Source organism: Alternaria arbusti (assembly GCF_024043155.1).
Source record: "Alternaria arbusti strain BMP 1465 chromosome Unknown scaffold_4, whole genome shotgun sequence".
Classification (NCBI taxonomy): Eukaryota; Fungi; Ascomycota; class Dothideomycetes; order Pleosporales; family Pleosporaceae; genus Alternaria; species Alternaria arbusti.
Genome location: NW_026249944.1, coordinates 1,615,069 through 1,629,483, shown reverse-complemented (window position 1 = coordinate 1,629,483; position 14,415 = coordinate 1,615,069). Strand labels below are relative to the sequence as shown.

Sequence of the window (14,415 nt, the reverse complement as noted above, 5' to 3'; positions counted from 1 at the left end):
CGGAAGTCAACGTGTTGCGAAGATGGACAATCGCATCAGCTCCACCTTCACCGTCACCACGCCTCGACCCTCATAGTGCGTAGTGCGCCGATCAACTACGCGATGATATCCCTACTCTACTCGCTCCTGCTTCTGGCAGCGTCGGGCCCATTCGCAGCGGCCGCTTCGGACAAACAGCTCAAGCCATGTACCGTCATCTCACCCACGTCCGAGCGCTTCTTCGACTTGAACCCTATGCGCCGCCAGCCACCATCGGAGTCGGACGGCAAGAAAAGTAGCAAGAAGGAGGGCGAAGAAGGCAGCTGGCATGCCAAGGGCTACGATTACAATGCCAACTTTACAATCAACTTTTGTGGACCTGTAGTAGAGGAGCTGGACAAGGTGCAAGATCTAGACAAGGGCCTTTGGAAGAACGTCAGCGCATTCTACGAGAGAGGAGACAAGCAATGGGCTATTGGGTGAGTCTCACCTCCTACAAAGTGGGAATAGATGGAGGGGCTCAAGATGCTCGGCCACGACCAGGCAGAACAATCCATTGAGGCGCAATGCTGACACCTTGCGATTTCCAGTCTCGAGAACTCAGAGCCCATCTTCCGCGGTCGCAAGCTCATTCTAAACTACACCGGAGGTTCGCTCTGTCCAGATCTGTCCTCGAAATCAAAGCGCGCGCTCGAACCCACCTCTCTTGACACCCGCGAGATCATTGATGGCGACGATGACGATGACAAGGATGACGGAGACAAAAAGAAAGGCTCAAAGAAGACTGAGCGCCGCAAGACTACCATCATCTCGCTGCTCTGCGACTCGGACCCGCTTGCGAAGACCAGTGTATCCTTCGTCGCGGCAGTAGACGATTGCTCATACTTCTTCGAAGGCCGCTCGCCCTTCGCCTGCGGCGGCGTACACCAGGATACCCAAGCACTAGGCCCCGGCGGCGTCTTTGGTGTCATCGTCATGATCGCCGTAGCCGTATACTTTGCTGGTGGTTGCGTCTACCAACGCACCGTCATGCACCAGCGTGGATGGAGACAGCTGCCCAACTACGCCATGTGGGCAGGCATCTGGCGCTTCTTCTCTGTAAGTCTACTCCGCTGTTGTCGTAGAAGGAGTAGTAGTAGCGCCCGGTGGTGATGACAGACGCTCGAATGTCTTGTTGGTGTTGCTGACATCGTGAAGGACATGTTCATCATTCTTACTTCGTCGTGTGCGCGCTTCATGCCTTCCCGCCGGGGCTACAGTCGCGTCTCGCTCGGCCAGGATAGCGGACGGAGGGGACGAAGGAATGAAGATGAGGATAGGTTAATAGACAACCTGGATGAGGAGTGGGACGATTAGATGTGGCAATACATTAGTATCGGGCATGGCATAACGACGCGGCGTTCACGGAGTTTGGTTAAGGACAATAGACGCTCGGGAGCGCTTGAACAAAAGACTTGTTGACTCAGACACCTTCTTCTGGGGAAAAGTGAACACCCTAGAGCCTACATTGACATTAGATCATTTACTTTGCGTTTTCCCATCTTGATGTAGGCCCCAGAGTGTTCGGCTTTTCCTTCTATGAGATACTGATACATTACCGATGGGTTCACTTTCACGAGTGCACGTTCATGGAGATTATTTGAAGACTGCATTGGTAACGCACTGACACCAAGTATCCATGTCTCCACCCGGCCCAGAACTGAACGGCTAAAGACACCATGCACACCGGAGAAGTACCGACTGAAATTGCAAGAAAGATCGCTCGTTCCTCTCGTATTATCACCGAAATAGACCAGCTCCTCTCGCATGTGCTCGCGAGTCAACTTAATCAGGCCCTTCATATCAACTAATTCGAAGAAGGAACCCTACTATTTTGAACGCCCGCTTGACAAATCGAGTAACGCCTGGGGTATAAAGCAGCGAACCATGAAGCAATACGGATATCGACGGCTAAGATGATGATGTGTCGTGAGCACACCTACATCTCCTCATCTACCTCCTCGTCGACTCGGGCACGCCGGGCGACATGGTCGCCACCGTTCTTGGACAGAGATGATTCCGTCTCCATCGGAGCTGCCTCATCAACGTCCTCCTCGACGGAGTCCTGTGCGGAGTCAACGATGCTGCGGTCGTCCTCCACGTCAACGTCCATCTGCTCTTCTCCCTCGGCTGTACTGTTTTCTGCATCTTTCTCTGCTAAGATGTCGCCGCGAGCGATGGGCTCAAATTGCGCATCGATGCCTGCCAAGATCTCTCTGATTTCCGACCTCAGCTCCCTCTCTTCTTTTGATTGCAGATTAAGGGGCTGACAGCCAGCCGCGCCACCAAGCACTCGGGTATAGTCCCTGTCCATCTGCACGAAAATCTCATCAACCTTGGTTTCCATTGACTCTTGTAGTGCTTTACACATGTCATCAAGATGCTTGTTGACTGTGGCGATGGCTTCATGGAACATCCTGTGTCGCTCCCGCTCCACATGATCTTCCATGTGTTGTTTCATGCGCTTGTAAGATCCAGCGCCACGCTCTTCTGTGCACACATCGTATACGTCATGCATGATGCCTGCGATACAAGGGCTGAAGTCACGGTTCGCTTCCCGCTGGAGTTCGTTCATTTGAGTGATGAGCGTGACCCCAAGATCCTTGAATAGCTGCTCGTAGTTGCAGACCTGTGTCTTTAAGATTGAGAGATTCGCCAGGCCAACGCCGCTGGTCCTCGCACGCTCTTCTATGGCTTCGTGAAACTTGTGAAGAAGCGTGCCTGAATTGCCGATATACGCATCAAATGCTTTTGGAAGGCGCGTCTGGAAGGCTCGCTCCCAACCTGTTGCTAGTTGCTTGATGATGGGATCCACAAGATCGGAGTTGAAGTCACGGTGACCGGCCGCAGAAGAATGATAAACGCCGTCGCGTCGAACGACAGCCTTGTAGGATCCCCACGCGAGGCCACCTTGATCCTTGTAACCCCAAGCATGTGCTGTAGCTGGTGCAGATTCAATGGCCTTGTTGATGAGCTCTGGGCATTTGTCGAAGATTTGAGTCTTCATCTCAGATCGCATCTCTTTGATGCAAGCACCAATGGCTGCCTCTAATCCTTCCGTTAACTGAGTAAGCCGCCGCCCTAGGTAGCTGGCCTGCTTGCGCTTGTCCTCGTCCGTCATCTTTGAACCCGCCCCGTGGTTTGACATCCAGAGGTTGAAAGTGGTTAATATTTGGCAGACGCTGGTCAAGAACGCGCGGCTAGTTTGGATGCGTCCGCCTTCAGTAAGCTTCTTACAATGGTTCTGAAGTTGGGGCACTTCCGTCTCTTCGCGTGTTAGGAATCCGGGCACTTCATCGTCTTTTTGCATTCGGCCGCACATCTTCTGGTACGCGCGACTGCTGACGCAAAAGACTGGCAGAGACCTAGCAACCTGGCTGTAGTCGCGCATCTCTTCATCGGGGTTGAAGTTGTCTTCGTCTTCTTCGGCAGCGTTTTCCTGGTCAATTTCCTTGATGCCGGCAGCAAAATCCTGCTGAATAGCCGATTTGGAATACTGGTTTCGGCCTGCAATACAGATGCGGCTGATCTCAGCTTTGATTTCGTCCTTCTTTGTTTCCAGTTCTCGAATTTGAGGTTTCAGGTCGTCGATAGAGTGCTTGATTGCTATCCCTTCTCGCCTAGCATTCTTCTTCGTTTCCCTTAGCTCCTTCAGTTTCTCTTTGATGTCAGTCTCGGATAGCCGCTTCCTCTCTCCCTGGAATGTGACTTCATCGTCGCTCCTAGACTCATCGGAATCGGAATCCTCAAAATCATCATCCGTATCGTCATCGAAAAGCTGTTTCCTTTTGCGTGCCTGCTTGTTCGAGACAGCCTTCTTACGTTTGTAAGTCTTGGGCTGGGGTGCGAATACAGATTTCCCGTCGTCCAATTGCTCCTGGAGTGATTCCCACACCTCAATGTCATCACTTGCGCTCGACATCGCAAGCTTATAGACCTCTCGCGATTCGTTCAACTCTTGAATCTTGCTCCGAATCTGCTTTATCTGCTCATCGTGGCGTTCCTGTTCTTCTTCAAACGTTGCAACATTCTCTTCGAGCCCGAGACTGTCGATTGCTTCAGTGATAGAGATGTCATCTGTCTTAGAACAGATGAATGTAACACTGGAGAAGCCGCCGTCGTATTTGAGCTGCCGTTTGAAAGAGTCTCCAAGCAAGGTTTTAGCGGCTTTGTCGTCCACAGCTCGATTGATAGGAGCAACGATCCAAAGACCAGTGCATTGCTTCATATAACCCTAAGCAACAGCAGCTCTCGCAGCGTTACTGTCATGAACACTCGGCAAATCCACAATGACTGCACCAGTGGAGAGCGCATGACTCTTCGTATAGATTTTGACGACCTTGATCAAGGGCCAGTACTCAGTTTGGAAAGCTGGCTTGGAGACCTTCTCCTTGTTCTTGTCCTTCTTGGCGACTTTCTCTTTACTATCCACGTAGCGTTGGAGCTCTCGATAGAAAGACTGCGGTCTAGCCGTGCGCATCTTTTTGGTAGTTCCAAGTACGTCGACAACGGATCGCTTGGACATGAGCGAAGGAATGGTGCAGTCACCTAAAGCATCTTTGGCGACCGACGGGTAGACGGAATGGAACTTCGCCCATGCAACACCGGCATCAGAATTGGGATCCTGCGCCTCGCGCGAGAGAGAACCATTCTCGGAAAGGAACTCGCGCAAAAGAACTGTGAGTTCCTTCTCCCAGTCCGCCTGGCTGATGAACTCAATCTCGGCGCAGTATTTAGAGCCTGGGTCGGTGCTGCTGTTCCACGAGATCTCGGTAACCACCGCAGTGCAAGCACGCATGCAATTGGTAGGTACGAGCCGCTCTTCGTCAAGCATAGCGTTGATGACGCTGCTCTTCCCAGCTCCAGTGTTGCCCACTACGCCGACCACAATGCGCTTTCGCTGCGCTTGGGGAATGAGCTTCTCAATGGCTTGTACCCATGCCGCAGCGTCCGCATTAGATGTTGAGTATTTTAGAAACTTGTCTTTAAGGCTTGCGAGAACTTTGAGCGATGTGGAAACGCCAGCCTCAAGGATGTCAGGGTCTCGTAGCTCAATGACTGAGCGAATGCATCGATCAACGGAGCCCAACTCTTCTTGGACATCTTGTTCCGGCGAGGCATCTCTGTTGAAAATCTTTCCGGGTCAAAACTGCTTTCCGGCTCCACATGGCCATCTTGGGCAAGGGACGTATGTTGCAAAGGGATTGGCGACTGTCTCTCCTCCTTGACGGCGGAACAATTGTTCATTGGGTACATCGATGGTGCCGCAGGACGCGCATCAGTAGGTTCACGATGAGCAGCTTGCGCTGCACCCTCCGTAACTGAAGCAGCGGTTGGTCGAGGAATTGCCTGGCGGAAATTGTCCCCTGGAATTGACGGTGTGCTTAGTTCACTAGAAGAGCGCCGTGGTAGCTGATGAGATCGGTTTGGCACAGAATATTGAACAGGAGACCGTGATTGAGACCACGGCGGATACCTATCTGAGTCGAGTGCAGGTGCGCGGCTACTCAAAGTACTGGTATGCCTCGATGTCAACGGCGAAGCAAAGCTGGGATTATGTTGAGTTGCCGAATGGCCTGATGCACCATGAGAGGAAATGAAGGCTGTCTCAGCACCATAGCGTAGCGGTTCTCTTCCCATTGTTCCAGGGTTGACATGGTTGTTTGCTGTTTGTTTAGCATCGTGACCAGACTCAATCTCCTGGTGCCGACGCGGGATCTCGGCTTGAATGAGCTCTTCCCTGAGCGATGGAGGGTCTTGTGTTTGATGTTGTACCGTTGCGTTGAGCGGGTCTACGGCATTAAAGACCACGACACTGTCTTCCGGCACTAAGAATGACTTCACGATATTGCTTTGGTCGACGACACAGCCTTTGTAACTAATGCGAACACCGATAAGACCATGCCGTTTCTCGTAAGTATCCTGAATCTTATTGATAGGAATTTTCTAGAAGCAGGTCAGCGGATGGGCGTGGTACTGCATCGGCGCATTCGAGGTGTATTCCGCGCGCATTGACGCCGCCAAAACATCGTTATCCCGGAACAGGGAAGGGTATAGAGCTTACATTGTGGCCTATCATCCATAAGAAATCGGTTTCCTTGAAGTCATCCTGCGTAGACTTGCGGTGGTCGAGCACACCAATCCAGCACCGGCGTGCTTTGAGCTCCTGTTGTGGTACAACACGCTTGGCGCGTCGATGGAAGTCGTCCCAGTCCATTGCTAGGTTATGCTTATGAGTGAGATGCTGCGGCAATGTATTGATGTATGCAGAAGCTGATTTGACGCGTTAGGCGGGAGCTACCCACGGGTGCATGCAGCTTGCGAACTAGCGATGGCGGGGTTTGCAGGATGGTGTGACTGAGAGCATTGAAGCATTGGCCAGCTGTTCGTCGCTAGTGCGTGTAACGGTGAATGAGGAGATTGAATGTGTTGGATGTGACCAACGGTCCCTGAGGAGCAAACAGCGGGGCAAACGCGTCTGAACACGCTAAGACACGCCAGCACATGACGCCAAGCCTTTCGACGCGTCCCGATCTCGCTGCCGTCCTTTCGTCCGAAACTTCACTTTGTGATCATCATAACATCACAACATTCATCAGTCTTCAAAACCATTGCATTCTTTGAGCGCGGGCTTCGCTACTTCTAAAGTTCCTAGTATGTGCACGACGCTAATAGAGATTAATTCGATTATTACCTCCACCTGCAGCTCGTTGCGATGACGCACTCCATTCACGACAAGAACGATAGTCTGTCACAAGTCTCATGCAGTAGCTCGAAGCTATTCGCAGCATTGTGCCAACTGGATCGTTTCCCTGGACATGTTGCGAAGATATGAAGGCGCCCCAGCCACCCACACGAGCTCGGAACGACAGCATTATTGTCCACGCATCTACCACAAAGCGCGCCAACTATTTCAATACGTTTAAAAGAATAGCTTCCGGCTAGTTCAGACACATGTGCTCAGAGCGGTCGTTATCACATTCACTTTTCGACTTACCTAAATGCCACTGTCCGAATTTTCTCCGAAGAATCGATCGCTGCACAATGCGTCCGATCACCACCCTGGTTCACAGTGGTTCAGTCTCTTTTACGATGACTTTCCCATGCTCAACACAATGTTCCTCGAACTTCTAGGAACCAAGTGTTGTTTCTGCATTGTTCTAGTTTGGCCACCCTCCTTCCTAGCTGACAGGCATGTCGTTCATTTGACTCACCGCTTTGTCTCATTATGTCGTGGTTGACTCTCCACAATGGTCATGCCTCCAACATGTATACTTCATTGGATTATGACGAGTACAGGTGTGCAAAAATCCTTTCCATATTCGCAAACGATGACGGAACAGACGCCGCTGCGACAGAAACGTGTCGCCCCAGAAGCCAACCCCGGTATCAACGGATTGATCGCAGCATGCAATAAAAACGACAGATTCAAACTTCTAGAAGACGAAAGTGTTCTGCCTGGAGACTTGCGCAATCCAATCCATCCGACGTTGCGTTGGTTTGATAGTAACGGGCCTATGCGGCAGATGCTTCGGTTGGCATCACATTTCCTCAGCCATGACACCGTCCTCGCTTTCTTTGTACCGCTTCTATACGGACGCGACTTGATAGGCATAGTTAACGATACAAAGAAGACTTACCTCTCAGACCCGCTCGCGAACGCGTCCGAAGAGAAACGCAGTCAGTATCTAGCCGGAGTGCGTGAGGCTTTGCATTGCCTTGGGCACAGCGTTTCCTTCCACTTCCTACCGTCTGCGAAACGAGTATACGCCCGTTCACTGCGGGACAATGCAAGTCCACACCATGTCGCGTCATGTTGTCCGGCATTCCAGCGCAAATTCTCTTGTAGGATTGAAATGGCGGACTGGTTGCGTAACTTTTATTCGACTGGTGAGTACGAAGCCGCGTCGCGATGTGCGCAGTTTCGGCACGATTTCCTTTTCGCTGCAACACTCGTACATGAGATTACCCATGCTGTGGGAATATTGCGACGGGGCAATACAAGGGAGCCGCACATCCGAGCTGACTGTCCAGAAGCTGAGTGGGGCTATGGCTGGGAACACTTCATGTTCGGCACCGTAATTAACCCTCAAGACTTGTCGGGACCAGGCACTCACCTTCTTATGCGTAAGATATGGGTAGATCGAAAGACGGCCAGCGAGACTGGAGGTAAGGAGTACTGCGATGTACCCATGTCTTACATAGCGCAATGGTTTCGGAACGACACATGGAGCATTGTAGCCAAGTATGGACCAACTGCCATTGCGGCACCAATCGCTAATTTCAAGATACGGCTATCGGACCAGCCTGGGGCCTGGGTAGTGTCAAGTGACCATCCAGAGATCGAGAGTGATCTGAGAACGCTGCAATCTCAATGGCGAAATCGCTCTTTGAGTCTAAGTCTACAAATAGGGTCGTCATCATCACCAGCTGCTCGTTCGCGTTTTGCCAAAATATTTTGGCACCGCGTAACTAAGGAACAGCTGCAGAAGAATAGCGCGCCGGTTCCGCTACGCACTTCGATCATATCGCGGGCTGAGACAAGCCCCATGCCAAAGCTCACTCAGACCATACGAGCATGCTACAAGCCAACAAAGACACAGGCCCTTGCAGGATGCCGACCAGACTACTCTGATAGCTGCGATATGTCTCGAAAGCGGCGCGCAGAGCCACGAGACGAGTGCCGTCGCGTCAGCAAAGCAGTGAAGCGGTAAACTGTGGCTGCGACCCTAAAACCCCAGGACGAGCTTCAGAGGTCGTACTTATCCCACGGAAGTTGTAACATTAGAAGCGATATAGCACAGTGTTGATACTAATTCCGGAACGAAGCAAGGATGCGGACTTACTGTCGCGCGCACACTCGCTGCGCGGTCTCAACTACATAGCTACGTCATGAGCTATGTAGCATATGACGAAGTCTCAGCCAACACAGTAATTAGGTATCAGGCTAGCAAACCGTAGTAGTCACCTGTAACGTCTCACCGGTGTGTCTCCCACTTCTTGGACGCTTGTTCTTCATACCAATATAAGAGCCTCAGCCCCAGCTCCTAACGTGCATTGTCCGTAGTGAACTATTCAACCCAAAGCCAAGAACATCAGCGTTTGAGATGCCTGTTAGTACGCCACTTCCCCCGCGGGAGGCATATCTTAATGACTTGATACCCGTCGCGATATGTTCCGCAGCAGATCCTTGCCACATTTGTTGGAATAGTTACACCAAATATCACGAACCGGTTCTTCTGCGTCCTTGTGGGCACATTTTCGGTAAGCCATGCATACAGCAATGGTTCGAAGAAGGCGCAAACACATGTCCGTTCGATAGAAACAAGCTTTTCATGTCAACAACGGATGCGGAAGAGACCGAAAGCTGGTCACTTGTTCCGTTCGGCGCTTTACGAGACCAGGGCGGCAGAGATGCGCCACGAAATGATAGAAGAGGTGGAACAGCTAGCAGAACGCATTCTGCACCGGAGCAGTATCTGTTCTTCGGTGGCGAGATCATTGGTATAAACAGTCGCCTAACACTCGAAGGCTGTCGTCGCGTCGTTCGCGATCTCTGGTATGTAAGCAACCATCTTTACCATCAGATTCGTTATCATGCCGATGATCACGACCCGCTATCCGTTAGCGAAGACACCCTCAGAGAGTCGATACATGATGCGTTGCCTCGCGGTATCGACGTAGATGACCACGCTTGGCCGCTACTTTTCAGCATGGCAAGAACTATGGTCACGTCGCGGGGAATGGCCTGGGAACAGGGCTCGGAGGCGAATTTGCGTAGGGAAGATATGATGGGCTGGGGAGAGGAGCTCTGGCGCGTGTGTGGGGGTTTTCAGAACCGAGATTAGATAGAGATGCAGATAATGAGCTTCAGGCTGGCGAATATCCAGTGTGATGATAGTGGCTAGTCATATAATAGACGTCTGAGAGTTTCGCTTCTGAGGGTCTCATCTGCTCATATGTTGAAAGTTCCAGGTTCGCGGGCACTCAGCGCGGCGGCGGGAAAGCTCGAACTAGGTAGCCAGGTACCAGCGGACCATCCCAAGATCTCTTTGCACTCAACAAAGATGCCTGAAGAGTCACATTTACAGTACACTGCACCTGGTATTGGACGTGTTGTGCCGGACAATAAATAGCAAGTTCTTTGGCGCCCAAGGTCGTGACAGGTTTTGTGCCGTTCTGAAGTTTCCATCGAAGCTACGGAATTTCTAGAACACCACCACTGGGCACGGACTTCCACCCTCGCCGTCACCAACTCGTTCCCCACCTTTTGATCTAAGCTCTCCAGTTGCTCAAGATCCTCGAGTACTACCACCAAGTCTCGTACAGTAGCCGCCTGGGTCCGATCCAACGACGTCCCCTTGCACTTTTCGCACTGCGCAGGCGCACACGTGGGCCCGACGCCGGCCGCTACCCGGTCAAAATCCTCACCGCTGGCTTCACTTGGGTCGCGCGACAATAGCAAGACTTGAATACTTACACCACTCGCACCTTATCTATTCAACTGTATTCACTCCACGGTCACCGTGGTCAGATAAGTCCGCAATAGCTCGGCTCCCACACACCCAACGCTGTTTCCTATCTTCCACCCAAACCAAAACAGCTTTCGTCAGCACTACGACCATGGCGCCTACATACAGCATGCCATACAATCCCGCTGATTACGTCGCTTCCGAAGCACTACTTCCTGAGGAATTCTTCGGTTATGCCGACATCCCAACTCTAGTGAAGATTCACGAGGTTCTGTGCAATAGCGAAACACAGGACGACGTCGAGCTCGCTACATGGATACAGGAAAGATACCTCAGCGCCCCCAGGAACGCGTCGTTGACAGAACCGATGCGTACCGCACAGGAATTCAGCAGATTGGACAGGGCTTACCGTAGGGTGCGGTCTCTCAGTGGCAAAACCCAGGACAAATGGCCAATCCTCGACTTACATTTCAAGGAGATGTCATCAGCTATGGTTCGAAATAACGCGCGCGGTGAAGCCGCTCCCGGAGTCATGTTCCCAATTGACGGATTGCAGAAGAAAGCTTGTCTAGCTGGGCAGCCGCCCCACGGGTTTGTCACACCTGATGGTAAGTAAGCTCTCGCCCAATCCTGCCTGCAGATACTGACTTCTGCCATTACAGCCTCCGTAGGACCAGAACTCCAAGTGCCGTTTGGTACAACCAAGCCTAGCCGGTACCAACCATACGTGCAGACTTACCCACGTCCGACACAGCAGACTCCTGTACCACTTCCATCCAACGTTACTTCCAAATCGTCTGGAGAGCCGAGCTTTGAGAGTCAGACCGTACCTTCCCATCGATCTCAAAATTCTGCAGCTTCTTCACAGAGCAACCAGCAGGAGACACGTAAGTTACCACCGCCTGTTTTACCCAACCTTACTTGATTACCTCACTCCACCCCACATCTCAGGGCTCACTTTCGTTTCCGCTTCCTTCATTATGCTGACAAAAAACGCTAGATCCCGCCTCAAAATTGGATAGTCATGCAATGTCTCAGACCGAGCCACCCCCATCAGGCTTGCCTAAAACCGAGGAAGCTCTTGGCCAGACCTCACCTAACGACAAGAGTGGCGCTCTTCTATCAAATCCCATAGGCGGTACCGTATCGCGCAACATCAGCTCCAACCCCAGTGAGGATTTGCAGGCAGAGTCGGAAGTACGAGATGCGGGCGCGGGTAAAGTCCGCGGCGCAAATGGACGCTACCTACCCAAGGACGATGTCGAGCCCGAGACCAAAAAAGCTAAGAAGCCGAAGAAGGCAGTCAAGCCCCGTACGGGCTTGAGAAATATGAAGAAACAGGAATCACCTGCACCAAACACAGTCGGCGAAAAAACCGAGACTGCACCAGCCGAAGATGAAGATCTGATGGCAGATGTCCAGCCGCCTTCGCCTCCAGTGTCTAGCCATGAGGCTGAGGAGATGAATGGAGTGGAAGATGTCACATCTGTCAATCCAGCTTCTGACATCGTCGTACCATCCAAAACTGATCTGGCTACATCCTCTACAGCCGTAAACGAGCAAGAGGCCGAGATGGAGGAGGAAGTAGCGTCTGGCTCGGGATCTGCCTCTGCGTATCTTCTTGCAGCTGCGGCTGATCCAGTACCGTCAAACTTGGACAAGCTACCTCCTAACTCTAGAAAGTCCATCAAAAGAAAAAGTGAGCCAACTGCCACGTCTGGAGACCGTAAGCGGGGTAAACACGGCGGGATAGTCGGCCGCCCAAGGAAGTCCGAGCAGCAAGGAAGCGACACATCAGATCAAGCGCCAGTTCAGCAAGAAGATGAGAACGTCACAAGGACAGAAGATCCACCTCAGATGGTAACGCGTCGAGCCACCCGACGCTCTGCAGCCGCAAACCTGAACGCTTCCGAAACCAACAAACCAGATGCGACGTCAACGGCAAGTTCTTCTATAAAGGCACCAGTCGACCAGCCGCTCTCAACTTCGAAGAAGCCATCGAAATCCAAACGAAACCCAAGAAAATCATCCGCTCCCGACGAAGACGAGGTTATGAGTGGGACCGAAGATCGCGAAACGGCTAGTGGTGAGGAGACTCTTAAGCCTACTCCCATTGTTAGAGAAGCCAGCTCTACGCCTTCGTATGCTTTGGGAAGCGTTGCGCCCTCGCAGCTTCCGGATAATCATTTCTTGAGCATCGGTATTAGCAGAACCAGCTCCCCCGCCCTTCATCCTCAGCCGTCTTCGCACCAGCCCTATCAATCACCTTACCAGGCGGTGCCGCCAACGCCACCACCTACAGTTGTTGCAAAAACGCCCCTCGTTAACGGCACAACATCTACTTATCCGCCAGGTCACGTGGAATATTTCGCTCGCATCACTACAAGCAACGGCAGTACAATGGACTTACCGATCGAAGAGGGCCAAATCGAGAGCAAAGAGATGGAGACGATCAAGAGATATGCCGAGTATAACGCTGTACCCAACGCGGTGCCAGTATTGTATCCTCAGTTCCGGCAGATCTGGGCTTTTGCGAAACAGGGTTGATACGGAGAAGGGACACTACGGAAGTCTTCAGGCTGTACTGAACGCAGTGATTGTACGGATAGCATAGGCTTGAAATTATTACAATAAAAATGATCATCATTGATTCTCATGATATCCAATTTTCCTCATTCCCGGACTTCAATGGTGTCTCTCCTCTCTCTTAACCACTTTCCTGCCCCTGCCATCAGCGTCTCCGCCTCTGCGGGCCCCTCCTATCGTACGGCTCAAACCTTCCATACCTTCCACTGCCGGTATAACTCCAACCACTGTCGCCACTGCCGTGGACTTGATTGTATCGTGTCTCGCCGCGTCGGGCTCCGGGCTGGTGCGAATACATGCGGTCGGGGTAAAAGCCGCCACCGTTGTTTGCGTCTTGAAGCGAGTTCTGGTAGGGGTAGTACGAGCGGCCGCCTGGAAACATGATGTTGAGCGGGTTTTGGCGGATATGTGTGTGGTTTTTGGTGCTTAGACGTTTAGGGCTGGCTGCGGCTGCTTTGTGTATAAATTGGAAGCTGAAAACTACTAGTAATCGTTATGTTAGATGCGCTTGATATGATCGATGAGTAGGAATTAAAGGCAGAACCTCGAGGATTTATATACGAGGACTGGATTGATGAATAGTTGACTGCGACAGCCAGACATGGACTCGACGCGTATTCTGTGTGACTTGATGTCTGGTGCGTGAGTTGGCGCAGGTATTTCCGGCAGCCTACAAGGCCACAAAGTGTATAGCGTAGTCGTGGATTGTGGAAGGTTTGGTCGCTGTCCTGACATTATTGAATTCAACAGCAGCCGTAATCACCTCTCTTCGGCTCGTGCTCCCTGACAGTCCTCTGTCACGCCCTTTCCTGGTAGACGTATGCGTAAACATATGCTCGAGTCGTGTGATGCATTGTGACAGTCTTTCGTGTCGATGGACCGTTGGTGCAGAATGATTATCGCGACAGACTGATTTGAAGAGACGCGCTGCGATGGTGAACGGTACCTGGGTAGCTGATGTGGTGCAATAGTCCATCCAGTGTCGTCGCCCTCCATAGACTCCATACTATCCATGTGAGGCAGAGAATCGCATCGGATTCCATGCTCAATAACGCGTTGTCGAAACGTCTCGGAGTCTCGATATTCCCAAAGCTGGCAATTGTTCGCCGACGCGTCGTCTACGTCATCGCTGAGCGCACCACGCGCCGGATCCGTTAGCCTAGAGGCTACCATCCACCACAATTCCCAGCATGCATGTCCAACACTATACAATGTCAACACGTTACATGCGCGTCTTCGGCATTTCAGACCCTGGGTCGCGAATCATGAGGATCTGAACAGAGTGTCTAGAAATCGAGTCCAATGACGACAATCTGCACCTCCGAGGTCTGCAGCTCTA

At 51.9% G+C, this 14,415-nt stretch overlaps 3 protein-coding genes across 3 annotated transcripts; 2 read left to right on the top strand and 1 right to left on the bottom strand.

The window, feature by feature from the left end:
* Positions 1 to 102: 102 nt before the first annotated feature.
* J4E86_004195 (uncharacterized protein) lies at positions 103 to 1,335 on the top strand (the record flags this gene model as incomplete). Its single annotated transcript, XM_051444739.1, has 3 exons — positions 103 to 458; positions 570 to 1,077; positions 1,177 to 1,335. 3 exons carry the CDS (start codon positions 103 to 105, stop codon positions 1,333 to 1,335), a joined length of 1,023 nt encoding a protein of 340 aa, XP_051304364.1.
* Positions 1,336 to 1,957: 622 nt separating this feature from the next.
* Positions 1,958 to 6,235, bottom strand: J4E86_004194 (uncharacterized protein; the record flags this gene model as incomplete). Its single annotated transcript, XM_051444738.1, has 5 exons — positions 1,958 to 4,252; positions 4,292 to 5,152; positions 5,412 to 5,494; positions 5,604 to 5,964; positions 6,083 to 6,235. The coding sequence occupies 5 exons, from the start codon at positions 6,233 to 6,235 to the stop codon at positions 1,958 to 1,960; spliced, it is 3,753 nt and encodes a 1,250-aa protein (XP_051304363.1).
* A 4,406-nt stretch (positions 6,236 to 10,641) lies between these two features.
* J4E86_004193 (uncharacterized protein) lies at positions 10,642 to 13,037 on the top strand (the record flags this gene model as incomplete). The annotated part of the gene is made up of 3 exons (XM_051444737.1): positions 10,642 to 11,098; positions 11,153 to 11,377; positions 11,491 to 13,037. The coding sequence occupies 3 exons, from the start codon at positions 10,642 to 10,644 to the stop codon at positions 13,035 to 13,037; spliced, it is 2,229 nt and encodes a 742-aa protein (XP_051304362.1).
* Positions 13,038 to 14,415: the final 1,378 nt, after the last annotated feature.